Source organism: Primulina tabacum, chromosome 14 (genome assembly GCF_025594145.1).
Source record: "Primulina tabacum isolate GXHZ01 chromosome 14, ASM2559414v2, whole genome shotgun sequence".
Taxonomy (NCBI): domain Eukaryota; kingdom Viridiplantae; phylum Streptophyta; class Magnoliopsida; order Lamiales; family Gesneriaceae; genus Primulina; species Primulina tabacum.
Genome location: NC_134563.1, coordinates 1,860,726 through 1,875,454, shown reverse-complemented (window position 1 = coordinate 1,875,454; position 14,729 = coordinate 1,860,726). Strand labels below are relative to the sequence as shown.

General features: G+C 37.3%; 1 protein-coding gene across 1 annotated transcript; it reads right to left on the bottom strand.

The window, feature by feature from the left end:
* Positions 1–835: 835 nt before the first annotated feature.
* Positions 836–4,516, bottom strand: LOC142524237 (uncharacterized). The gene is made up of 2 exons (XM_075628117.1): positions 1,758–4,516; positions 836–1,291 (listed from the first exon to the last, which is right to left on the bottom strand). The coding sequence occupies exons 1-2, from the start codon at positions 4,429–4,431 to the stop codon at positions 1,266–1,268; spliced, it is 2,700 nt and encodes an 899-aa protein (XP_075484232.1). The 5' UTR covers positions 4,432–4,516; the 3' UTR covers positions 836–1,265.
* Positions 4,517–14,729: the final 10,213 nt, after the last annotated feature.

The window sequence follows — 14,729 nt, the reverse complement described above, 5'->3', positions numbered from 1 at the left end:
TATGAACATTATTAGCTAATACGTCCATGTACAATTAATTAAATAAATAAATGGACAAAATTCCTAAAAATAAGAATTTTTATAGTTGGATATGATAAACATATTTTTCTAAAAGTCTGGAAAAAATTGAAGTAATTGTTTGTAATCTTGTGCGTGGATTCATAACTAGTGTTCCATTCAAATCAATAATCTATAAACATGATGGGCCTTTATTGGGCTGATTTATATGTCCAACCCAATAATTAAACTTTAACGGGCCCGAGTCCAATAGTCAAATCTCCGTTATCTTTTTAGCCTATGATAATTATACTGTGGAGATAGTATATCACATTAATTTAATTATTTTAATGATATCTAAGGTGTTTTTTTTAAGCTAATATATAGAGCATAATAATGTGATATATCAAAATAATTTTATGAGGATTTCTTGTTTGATGTGCTATTAATAATATTGGCATGCGACTATGAATGCATTAAATTATGACGATATTGAAATATTTTTTTCTTGGAGTTTATGTTTGATTTAGAATCAAACGTTGTTCATTAACTGGTGGTAATATTATATCACAAATCTTTTTAATATGTACAACAGCTCAAGCATAGTGGAGATCGCTTTTCTAGCGGAGACAGTTATTTCATCGAATAGTTGATGTTTCATTTTGTTATTTTAATTTCTATTTGATATCCTAATTTTTTCCCTTGTCAATATGAACATGTAAAATTATATGCTACAATGAATTAAACCGTCTAGTGTTAGGATTAGTCATCGCTTGTGAGCATTTCATTGATGGTAACCCCTTATTTGGCTGCAACAAGGATTAAGATATAATGAAATGTAACTTATACAAGTATACCGACAAAATATTTTCTAAAATAAACCACTATAGAGCTACATAATATTCGAAGCATGTGTGATACTTGAAATAGCTTCGTCATACGAAAGAGTTAACTCAAGTCCTAGCCATATAATCAACTCTTATCTTACACAATTCGCGAACAACATCATTCATACACATTCTATGGGTCGGTACCTTGCTTGAACATGCCACCCCGATACTTAATATAGAAGTCATACACTCCATCTTATTGTTCATGTCATGCCCTTCTAGAATGAGAGGATCAACAATTTCTGTCACATGATTCGGTAAAGCACTGCTAACAAAATTGTGAAGATTTAGGTTTTCGTCGAATGCTTGATCCGTTGGTCTCTTGCCTGTGAACATCTCTAGGAGAATAATCCCAAAACTGTAGACATCGCCTTTTATTTAGACCGTGTTACTTGTGCCATATTCTAAAAAATGGTTCAAGTTAGAGAGTCAAGAAACAACAATTTTTTCGCTTACGATTTCATTCGTTTTTTTGAGGATTTATTGCTATGGTTAGTTATGAATTTCTATTGTTATTTATTATCTATAAATGGATTAATGATTCATATATTAAAAAAAAATGGAAATAAACTTGGGTTTGAATTTGAATGGAAATATTTGCTTTTGGAGAAGACAGTATTTTATTTAAGAAATTATTTAAAGAATGAATTTAAAATGATATTAATATTGGATGTCTTTGCAATTCTTTATAAATTGGTGTCACTTGAAATTCTTTATAATTATTAGTATATTAATTTTAAAAACATAATGATTACTTTAGAGATGAATCTGAAATCATTTTGTCAAACAACTATTATGTATTTGAAATCATGGATTTTAAATGAGTGAATCTAAGCTTTGGTATGACTTTATTTAGAGATAGTTACATACCTGGAGGAACATAGCCTATGGTACCTTTGATCCCAATTGTATTACTGCTTTCTGGTGATTCAAGCATGTCTGAAACTTTCTTAGACAATCCGAAATCGCCTACATGTGCAGTCATGTCATCATCCAAAAGAACATTACTTGGCTTCAAGTCGCCATGAATAATAGGTGAATCTGTGCCAATATGTAGGTACTCAGGTGCATGAGCAATATCGATGGCGATTTTGAGCCTCTGAAACATGTCAAGGCACTGGAACTCTGCATCATGTTCTTCGTTTCTCTTATTGTTAGGGTACAACAGATCTTCCAAACTCCCACTAGACATGAATTCATAAACCAATGCTCTGAATTCACCTCTTTGGAAGTCTATACTTTCACAAACACTCAATAGTTTTAAAAGGTTTCTATGCCTTATTCCTTTCAGTGCAATGCATTCTGCTATGAAGCTTTTAGAGGCACCTTTGACCAAAAGATTTAGCACTTTGATTGCCACCGTTATCTTTCCATCCTCAAGTATCCCTTTGTAAACAGATCCAAATCTTCCAGCACCAACCAAGTTATCTTCTGAGAAACCGCAGGTGGCTTTTAAGAGATCTCCATACGATAACCTCATGAACAGGTCGCCATTGATCAACCCCGCTGAAGTTTGTTCTTTCATGAAAAGTTTTGGCCGATATATGCGTATGAAAATGCATGCACAAAGTGTAACACATAGGCCTACTGAAGCTAGTGTTGGAATGATGATTTTAAGTAAAGTTGGCAAAGGTTTCTTAGAGGACTTCATGGAACTGCAAGGGGGGAGCTTCAACTCAAGAATTCCTCCACATAGTTCCACATTCCCTTCAACCGAAAGAGCTGTCTTATTTCCAAATATTCCTTGTATTGGTACTTCGCCGTTGAACCTATTGAATGATATATTCAAATTTACAAGATTTAGACGAGCGAGAAAAACTGGGATTTTACCGGACAAATTATTTCTTGAAAGATCCAAATCCTGTAAACCCGTCAATGCACTCAATCCTTGTGGTATCTCTCCTTGAAGCAAATTGTCCTGAAGTTGAATTCTTCCCAAGCTAGTGCAACCACTTAAAGAGTTTGGAATCAAACCAGACAATCTATTATATGACAAGTCTAAGTCTGTAAGGTGTGTTAAAGCGCCAACTTCACTTGGAATTGAACCCGTTAAGGCATTGTAAGACAGACGTAAGTAACTAGAAATGGAGGAAAGACTCATTATCTGTGGAGGAATGGAGCCATCAAGAAAATTATTTCCTATGTCTAACAATTGCAATCTGGTGAAATTGCCAAGACTCTGAGGTATGCTTCCGGACAAGTTGTTTCCTTGCAAGTACAACTTATTTAACAAAGTCAAGTTTCCGAATGAACGTGGTATCTCACCAGCAAGCCGGTTTCCAGCTAAGGCAAGAATTCCCATATTCGAGAGTTTGCCAATGCCAAAAGGAATAGGACCCTCAATATTGGTCTCATAAATGAGAAGGTAATTGAGACCGACCAGGTTCCCAATATCGGAAGGAATATTACCATGTATTTGACTTCCTGAAATATCTAGGTGCTCTAGTCGCCTTGAAAGATTGCACATCAAGTCCGGCAATGAACCCTTCCATAGGTTGACACCAAATTCCAGAGTCATTAGATTTGTGCAATTTGTCAATGATGCAATAAAACTTAGATCATCGTGAATGAGATTGTTTTTAATGGCAAAGCTCTTAAGATTGGAAAGCCTCCCAAGTTCTTTTGGCATTGGCCCCTTGAATCTGTTGAAGGCAAAGTATACTGTTTCAAGGGAGGTTGCGTTTGACAATGAGACTGGAAGTTCTCCGGTGAATTGGTTTTCCGCCAAATGAAGGTTCTCTAAATTAGGGAGTGTGAGGCCTATGTCACCAGGTATGACCCCCTGAAGTTCATTAACAGAGACATCAAAAGTAGAGATAGTAGATATATTGAAGAGGCCAGAAGGGATCCTTCCTGTTAAATGATTTCCGGTTAATGAAAGAAAGTTTAGTCTCCGAAGTTGTGCAAGTGATTCCGGAATTTCTCCTCTAAAGTTACACATCACCAAAGATAGTTGTGTAAGAGATGTTAAATTGCCAAGAATTGGAGGGATAGACCCTGAAAGATTGTTTTTACCTAAGCCAAGGTCTTCGAGGTTGAGCAGAGAACCGAGCTCGACTGGGATACTTCCCGACAACCTATTGTCAATCAAGTTAAGATACACAAGACTTGGACATTGTGATATATTTCTTGGTATTTCCCCAACAAATGAATTATTGCTAAATTCAACATACTCTAGGAGCCGTAAGCGACCTATCTGTTCGGGAATTGGGCCATAAAAGCTATTGTTTTGGAGAACAATAGCCATAAGAAAAGAGAGATTGCCAATATGAGGTGAAAGAGTTCCCACCAAGCCACGAGACATGAGGTTTATTGCCACAACTCTATCACGGTTCTTGGAACCACATGCAATTCCCTCCCAGCTGCAATAATCTCGTGACTGATTCCAGGAGTTCAAAGCTCCGAGAGGGTCGATAATAGCTGCTCTAAAAGCTAGCAACGCAAGTACATCGGTTGCATTGCTGGAGCATGTCGATGGACTTATTGCAGCACAACACAGCACAAAAATAATGGAAAACACTTTAGTGATTATACATATTGCCATAGTTTTAGTACAATACTGAGTATCAACTTATGGCCTGAGAAATATCGGAGGAAAATGATTTTCTTTCTTTTTGATATTTTTTTCTATTGAATGGCACAATGTATATATACAGTAGGAGTTCTCGAAATTAAAAAAATATTATATTTAAACAAAAGAACAAATAAAATAAAGTTATTATTATGGTTGAGATTTGACAGCATTAATTCTTCCACCGATACTTCCAGAATTTGAATCACGGCTAATTTCTGTTAATTTGCGTCTAATTCTTTATGATTGTAGAGTTTCCTTAATACGCCCCCTCAAAGTGGGTTGTGGAGATAACGAAAACACCCAATTTGTAGCGAAAAGTACCGATAATGTTCCTAGATATGATGCATTTAAATATGTTTTTTTAAAGAAAATTTTAACTAAAATTAGATCAAGAAAACATTTTATTTTAAAACTTTGTTCTAGAATGTAATTTTTAATTCCCTCCTCCGGTAATATTTTCTTAGATCATTTAGTTTTCTTATGTTGAGATAATTCACCACCGTCAACGAAATGTTTTTTTCAAAAAATCCTAAATATATTTTATAATATTAATTGATATTTTTACATTCAATTTTTATTTGTTCACAACAACCAAAATATAAATTTTAAATTTCGAAGACGAAACTTTTTCTAAGAAGGGTAGAATGTGATATTCATGACTAAGTTTGCGATATAATAAATAAAATATATTTAAAAACTTCTTTTATCTAATAGTGAAACAAAATTAGGGTTTCTAATTTCATTTTTGGGCTAAATTTTGTTTCACTCATGATACACATAATAAATATTTATTTTTATAATAAATTCTACCTTCAAAGACCACATATTATTTTGTAGTTAATTCACTATTTTAATTTTCCATTAATGATTTATCTTAATTTCAATATTAATGTGAAACTATTAATATTTAAAATTGTAACTCATTTTTAAATTCATTTCAATCATTATATTAATTTCTCCTATTAGATAGTGATTTAGATAGTATTGTACTAAAGAAAGTTAAAACTTTAAATTTATATCTTGATTCATCTCTTTCTAAATTCCAAGAAAAAGTATATTATCTCTTGGGAAAATATATAGGTTATGTTTTTCAAATCTATTTTTATTTTTATGTCAAATTATCAAAATAGATAATTGATTTCCCATGTGTTAAAATTATTGATTAGTCTTCAAATCAACCTTTAAAGCTTAATTACTACTTAGTTATAAATTACACCTACCAAATTCCTAGTCCCTCCCACAAACCCACGTTCTAGGCACATTTTTATACATTCAATAATAAATAAATTACAATCTTTATTCTTTCTTCTTAGCTCATAAAGAAAGCATGTTTACAAATTGTTTTCTTTCTATTTAATATGAATTTACACTAAAAGAAAATCTTAATTCAACAACACGTCAAAGACAACGATTTTTTATAAAAACCGTTGTGCTTTATCTTTTAACAACGGTTTCAAGAAAAACAGTTGTCGTAGGCTCAAAAAACCCGCTCATAGACAACAGTTTCTTAAAACCGTTGTCTTAGATATGTCTACGACAACGGTTTTTAAAACTGTTGTCTATGAGCATGTTTTTTGGGCTACAACAACGGTTTTTAAAAACCGTTGTCTATGAGCGCGTTTTTTTTGTTTTTAAAAACCATTGTCTATGAACGTGTTTTTTTGGGCTACAACAACGGTTTTTAAAACTGTTGTCTATGAGCGACTTTTTTTGGGATACCACAACGGTTTTATAAAAACCGTTGTGGATTGACGTTTTTTTTGGACAAACGACAACGATTTTCTTAAACCGTTGTGGATTGGCGTTTTTTAGAAACGACAACGGTTTTAGTGAACCGTTGCGAATTAGCGCATTTTTTTGGAGAAACCACAACGGTTTTAGTTAACTGTTGTTAAAAAACTGTCGCTATTCGCGACGAATAAATAAAAAATTCGCTAATAGCGACGGTGATTGTAAGGCCCGAGAAATTTATCCTGTTAATCTGAAATGATTTAGTGATTAATTGATGTGATTATAGACGGAATGAATCAGACCGGGAAAGACGAGAAAAGACGCAAAATATGTGCGAGGGAGATGCCATCCGCGCACAAGCGCGATCTGGTGCGCACACATTCGCGGGTTTGGCAGAAGACCCCGCGCATATGCGCGGCGTGAGGGCTCGCATATGCGCGAGGTGTCCAGTAGCCAAGGGGCTGGAACAGAACATTGCGCGCACATGCGCAACGTGAGCCGCGCACATGCGCGAGGTAGGCAGAGAGTTACGCGCACATGCGCGACGTGAGCCGCGCACATGCGCGAAATGTCCAGAGAAGTTGGCGCATATGGAGGCGCGCATATGCGCGAGTTGCATTGCACGAGACAGTAGGTCTCGCGCATATGCGCGACAATGGGGCGCGTATATGCGCGAGCTGCCGTGAGTCTAACGCGCCGAGACATATTGTCTCGTGCATATGCGCCGAGTGATGTCGCACATATGCGCGAGACGTGCAGGTTGAAGGATTAGCCACTTGCCTTACATGCACGAGATGTATATATATATATATATATATATATATATATATATATATATATATATATATATATATATATATATATACATGCAAATCTTCATTCAGCAGCCGAGAGCTTACGGGGAAAAAGGCTTCAAGTTGCTTTGGCGTGGGAAATTGAGATTTACGAGAAATCCGTCCGTCAGATTTTGAATTTGACTTCAGTACTGAGTTTCTATCGACGCAGGCTATAACTGGACGTAAGTTTTGTTACATTTAGATATAATTTGAAATTATGGTATTGTCAGAATTGAATATGAATCCTATATGATGTTTCTGATATAATAGACATCGTATAATTGAAGTCAGATTGAAAAACAGACTGTGTATGTATTTGTTATGATTTTCGGAGTTGATTTGATTGAGATTCGATATCAGAACTGTATTGTTATTGATTATAAGTTGTACCGATATTGATTATGAATTCGGATATTATATCTGTGATGTTGAGATTGACGGGATTATCGAGACTGTATTGTTATACCGTCGAAAATCAGTAAATTGATATTGATCAGATTCGGTAGTGATTTCGATTATATCGTGATATCGTCGATATGGATTAGATTGTATCTTGATTCGATATTGATCAGATTATGTTTGATTTGAGTATTGATCAGACAAGATTTTGAATTGAGTTGCATATTGAGATTGTGCCTATGCGATATTGTATTTCAGATTGATATGGACAGATTTGACTTTGAGACTTCGACTTCGTCAGACCGAGAAGATAAAGGTATAAATTAATGTTGAGTTGGGATTGCACAACTCGAGTAAGGTTTGAGTTGAGTCTCCCGAAATCACATACTTTATTTTATTGCATTGTTATTTGCAATTGAATGATATTGATATCTTTGATTTATTGATTGATGTACGGAGTCATAGGCGGATACGTCTAGTCGTACACGAGTGATCTTGTGACAGAAGCGCCTGATAGTGGTGGGATCGTCACGGGCACATTGCACGATGTCACAAGATAGGATATTGGTGAAAATGCCAAAGTCTGTGACGGTTAGGTCAAGACACCGGACGTTTGGCTATATCGGAATGGATAGAATTGGAGTTTCTTCTATTACTGGTGTTCGATATGGAAAGAGCCAAAGTCCGTGAATAAGAACATGCCACCACCCCGATCGGGAGTGTAGGTGGGTGTATGTTCTTATTCCGATCGGGATCCCTAGATTAGGACTGAGTCGAGTCTGAGTCTAAGAATCACGGAGAGTGATTCATTGCTTGATATGGAATTATGTTCCTGATGATGATATATGTTTAGAATATAATTTATTCTTGATATTGATTCATGTTTAGGATTATAATACATGTGATGAATATTTGATTCATGTTCGGATTTTGATACATGTTATGAATGTTTATTTCATGCTTTTATATTGTTTATATGAAAGGCATGTATACATGATTTATACTGGGAATATAATTCTCACCGAAGTTATCCGGCTGTTGTCTTGTTTGTATGTGTGCATGACGACAGGTGGGACAGGATCAGGGTCAAGAAAAGAACGAGGCTGGACTAGATAGTGTGGAGATCCGGGCTCAGAAATAAATTAGGAGTCAGCACTGATATGTAGTTGAACCTAGTTGGATTATTGTAGACCATACAGGACTTGTATGTTTATATTTAATATGTAATTCAGATTAATTTATATAACGTTTTCCGCTTTGTATTTAAAAAAAAATTTAGACCCTGTTTATTATAATTGAGTAATTAGTCCCAAAGATGATTAAAAACTTATTAGCGTCCGGGTCCCCACAGTGATACCGAAAACTGTCGCCAATAGCGACATTTATACCAAAATTCGTCGTAAAATTGTCTATAAATACTCGTATTTTCGGTTCATTTCCTCCCATATCTACAATACATTTTCCTCTCTGATACAATTTTAGTTTGGATTTAAGGTAAATTTATTCGTTTCAATTCTTGGTAAATTTTTTTAAATTTTTATTTAAGATTATGAATTTTTGGTACAACGACGACGATTTGCTAGAAATTGATATTGAACATGTTAAAGAGAATCCTCATTTGTTGACGGCTTTGGATGTTCATGAATATGCGTAAAAAAAATTATTTTACTTAAAATATTAGTGACGGATTATGACTAACATGGTGTGGAGAGTCCTACGAGCTAGTAATGGCGCATGGGAAAGCCCGTGAGGGAAAAAGCCCCAATGGGACCCTAGACGGGAAAAGGCCCCCTGAGGGAGCCCAAGATCGGGCGGGATAGCCCATGGTCATTACAATAAAAGGCTAGCTCAACTGATATCAAGGCTATTTGAACTATGTACTTATGCCAGGAGGTCATGGGTTCGAGACTTGGGGATGTATCACTCCACCAACCTGGTGTGGAGAGTCCTATAAGTAATGGCGCATGGGAAAGCCCGTGACGAAAAAGGGCCCAGTGGGAACCCAACATGGGACAAGGCCCCCGAGAGAGCCCAAGATCGAGATAGCCCATAGTCGTTACAATAAAAAGCGCCTTTTATTGTAACGACCATTGGCTACCCCGATCTTGAGCTCCCTCGGGGGGCCTTGTCCCATCTAGGGTTCCCACTGGGGCCTTTTCCCTCACGGGCTTTCCACATGCGTCATCACTCATAGGACTCTCCACACCTGGATGGTGGAGTGTTACCTCCCCAAGTCTCGAAGCCCAACTGGTACCAAGTCTCTTTGAACAATGTACTTATGCCAGGAGGCCATGGGTTCGAGACTTGGGGAGGTACCACTCCACCATCCTTGTCTGGAGAGTCCTATGAGTAATGACGCATGAGGAAAGCCCGTAAGAGAAAAGGCCCTAGTGGGAACCCTAGATGAGACAAGGCCCCCGAGGGAGCCCAAGATCGGGATAGCCCATGGTCGTTACACCGGTCTTGTACAGATCATGGCAAACATCAAAGTTTCTACTGCTGATGCATATGGTTCTCGAGACATCTTCATCCACTCTGCTTCACTGCTATGACACATTTCATAGGATAACTTGAAATTAACAGGAATAGGGGTCGAGATTGGCTTATAATCTTGCATGTTGAAGCGTTGCAAGACTTGCTTCAAATAATTTTTCTGGGAAAGCCAAACCTTTCATATCAAATTCCTTGGCCAACCGTGCCTTCAATCCTTGAACCTGGAATTTGTTGAGGACTGTTATCAACATATCGTCCACATACAACAACAAAATTATATAAGCATCACCAAATCTCTTGAAATACGTACAAAGATCAGTACTCAATTTGTTGTATCCAAGGCTTATGATATGAGAATCAAATATCTTGTACCAACACCTCGGCGCCTGTTTGAGATCGTACATAGATTTTTTCAACCTACAAACCAAGTTATCTTTTCCTTTTTCCTCAAAATCTTCTGGCTGGAGCATATAGATTTCTTTTTCAAGATCTCCATGAAGAAATGTTGTTTTCAAATCTAGCTATTCTAGATGTAGCTCAAACACAACACACAATTCCAATACTACTCTGACAGTTGTAAGCCGAACCACATGTGAAAATATTTCATTGAAGTCAATGTCTTCTTTCTGAGCATACAATTTTACAACCAATCTAGCACGATACCGCTCCGCTTTGTTATTGTCATCATGCTTGATCTTATAGAACCATCTGTTACCAATGGCTTTTCTCCCTCGTGGTAGTGTAACAAGATCCCAAGTTTTATTCTTTTTTAATGCCTCCAACTCTTTTTGCATTTCTATCATCCACAAGAATACATCCAAGCTTTGAGCAACATCGTGGAAACTCTATGGCTCACCATCATATGATAATATGGAATATTGCTTTCAGTGACATAATCTAAAAGCCAACCTGATGGTCTTCTGTCTAAATTTGATTGCCTCATATTAGAAACTTCAGACTCAACATGTTTTTGTTCTTTACGCTCTGGTACTGCTTCCCAAGAAATTTGACCTTCATCTGTCTTATTTTCCACCTGAAGTGTCACGCCCCGGGACGGGGGTTGATTGACACCGGCGTTGCTCTCAAATTTACATTCGAAAACAACAAGTCTCAGAAGTACAAAATTCAGAAACCAGTCTTTTATTCATAATACGAAATAAATCAATTGTCTGTTACAACTCGAATAATGATGTTTTACAGCGGAAATGTAAAACCAGACATAACAGTGTCTTAACAGATACATCGGAATTAACATAAACATAAACTGAGAACAATAATCTTCTTCACCAGCCCCAGAACTGGATCTGCTCTTCCTCTTTTAATATTTCTTCCTCGTTCTTATCTGATATTAGTTTGGTGGGTGAGTGATATGGTTGTCACTCAGTAAGCAGGGGCGGGAATAACTCCCAATTTCGAAATCGTTTTCAACAGAAACAGTAATACAATAATATACAGAAACTCTTTATTTCAGAACAGAAATCAGTATTCAGAAATCAGTAATCGGAAATCAGTGTTCGGTATTCAGTAATCAGAATTTAACAAGTAAGCACTGAGCACGTTCGTGAATTTCATTGCTAAACTGATATCAGTCCCCTATATGTTCTCTCCTCTAAGGGGTGAGGCCAGTAATCAGTAATCAGTAATGTTCAGAATATATATTCCTACCATTAATTCACTAGGTTTCAGTGCTTCAAAATCAGATATCAGAAATCAAGAATATACTTTGCTTTAAAACAGAAATCATCAAACGGGATTCAAGATATTTATACATAAGCCCACTTACCGTAATTTGCTAGAGTTTTTCGGTTGAAGTCTGAAAATCTGCTTGCCTCGCTACTGGATTTTACAGCTTCTAAAAATGCACTCTCTTAGCTCTAATTTCAAGTGATAACTCAAGATTTTGGTAACATCAATTCAGAGATTGATGGTGCTATTTATAGGCCAAAATCTGATTGTTATCCTTCCAATTAATGATCATAATCTGCCATTAACAGCCTTTATTTCATATTAAATACTTCAGCTACAAGCCCTGAGCAGAACCAGTAGCTATCTGCTAGAATCTCGCTACTGAACTCTTCTGCTGCTGGATTTTGTCTGCTGGATTTTTTGTCTGCTGGAAAAATACCATATTCTGAAATCTAAGTTGCTGCTGGAATTGTTAGCTTCTGCTGAAATTTATCATTGCTGCTGAATATTACTAGCTGCTGCAAATTGCTAAGTAATACTGAAATTTCAGGTTCTCACATCCCTCCCTCCTTATGAGAAGTTTCGTCCTCGAAACTTGGCTATACATGATCTTCAAAGAGATAAGGGTATTGTGCTCGCATCTTTTCTTCCAACTCCCAAGTAGCTTCTCTTTCGGTATGGTTGGACCATTGTACTTTGACATATGGAATAGTTCGTTGCCTCAGTACTTGGTCTTTGTTATCCACAATTCGGATTGGAATCTCTTCATATTTCAGTCCTTCATTTAAATTTCCCTCAACCAACAGTGGTCCAGCTTCAAGAATATGACTAGGATCGGAAATATATCTCCTCAGTTGCGAAACGTGGAATACATTGTGAATTCTTGACATGTCGGGTGGAAGTGCTAATCTATAAGCAAGTGTTCCCACTTTCTCAAGAATTTCAAATGGTCCGATGTATCTGAGATTCAGTTTCCCAGCCTTATTGAATCGGATTACACCCTTCATGGGTGACACTTTCACATATGCCTTTTCTCCAACTTCAAATTCCACGGGTCGTCTTTTCTGATCAGCCCAGCTTTTCTGTCGATCTTGTGCAGCTTTTAATCTTTCCTTGATCAAAGCGACTTTATCCACTGTTTCTTGGATCATTTCGGGTCCAACAATGGCTTTTTCCCCTACCACATTCCAATAGAGTGGCGATCGAAACTTTCGTCCATACAGAGCTTCGTATGGTGCCATTTCAATACTGCTGTGGTAACTATTATTGTACGCGAACTCAATTAAGGGCAGATGTTCGCTCCAATTACCACTGAAATCTAGAGCACATGCTCTCAGCATATCTTCTAGAGTTTGAATTGTCCTCTCTATTTGGCCATCATTCTGAGGGTGATATGCCGTACTAAGAGTAATCTTAGTCCCCATAGCTTGTTGAAAGCTCTTCCAAAATCGAGATGTAAATCTAGGATCTCTGTCTGATAGTATGCTAACTGGTACTCCATGTAATCGCACGATCTCGTTCATGTACAAGGTGGCTAGCTTGTCCAAATTATAATTCATGCGGACAGGTAAGAAATGCGCAGATTTTGAGAGTCTATCTACGATTACCCATATTCCGTCATGACCTTGTCTCGTCTTTGGTAAACCCACTATGAAATCCATAGAAATATGCTCCCATTTCCATTCTGGAATTTCTAGAGTTTGCAGAAGTCCTCCAGGTCTTTGGTGCTCTGCCTTGACTTGCTGGGACACGTGACACTTGGAAACAAATATTGCCACGTCTTTCTTCATTCCACTCCACCAAAAATTTTTCTTCAAATCTCTGTACATCTTGGTACTGCCAGGATGGACTGAAAATTTTGACTTATGTGCCTCAGACATTACTTCTTGTCGAAGGTTATCGATGTCTGGTACGCACAATCGTCCTTTCATCCACAAGATTCCTTTGTTATCCGTCTCGAAATCTGGTGAATTCCCTTCTTTAACTTGCTCTTTTAGTTTCACCAAAGCGGAATCTCTATCTTGACTTATCTTGATTGTCTCTCGAAGACATGGTTGTGCTGAAAGTGATGTCAGGATCACCTTACTCATATTCTTTCGACTTAAAGCATCTGCTACCTTGTTGGCTTTGCCTGGATTGTAGCTTATTGTCAAGTCGTAATCCTTCATGAGTTCGATCCATCGTCTTTATCTCATATTTAGTTCCTTTTGTGTGAACAAATATTTGAGACTTTGGTGATCGGTGAAAATCTCACATTTGCTCCATAAAGAGAATGTCTCCAAATCTTTAGTGCGAATACCACTGCAGCTAGTTCGAGGTCATGCGTTGGGTAGTTTTGTTCATACGGCTTCAACTGCCTTGATGCGTATGCAATCACCCTTCCCTCTTGCATGAGTACACATCCTAAACCTTCTTTAGATGCATCACTGTAGATGGTGAAGTCTTTGCCTTCAGTTGGCAATACCAACAGTGGCGTGGATGTAAGCTTCTTCTTCAAAGTCTCGAAGCTTTGCTCACATTTTTCATTCCATTGAAACTTAGAGTTCTTCTGTGTGAGCTTGGTGAGGGGTATGGCTATTGAAGAGAATCCTTCAAAAATTTTTCGATAATAGCCTGCTAGTCCCAAGAAGCTTCGAATTTCTGTCACATTCTTTGGTCTAGGCCAATCTGAGATTGCCTCTACTTTCTTAGGGTTCACAGATACTACTGCTGTTGATATTATGTGTCCCAAGAATGTGACGCTCTCTAGCCAAAATTCGCATTTCTTGAACTTGGCATACAGTTCTTTTTTTCTCAGCGTCTGGAGGGTGAGGCGAAGATGTTCTTTGTGGTCTTCTTCACTTGACGAATATACCAGAATATCGTCGATGAATACCACAACAAACTTGTCAAGAAATGGCTTGAACACCCTGTTCATGAGATCCATGAACACTGCTGGAGCGTTGGTTAATCCGAATGACATTACCATGAACTCATAGTGTCCATATCTTGTTCTGAAGGCTGTCTTCGGAATATCGTCTGTCTTGACCTTCAATTGGTGGTAGCCTGACCTTAAGTCAAGCTTGGAAAAGACTGAAGCTCCTTTGAGTTGGTCAAACAGGTCATCTATCCTTGGAAGCGGAT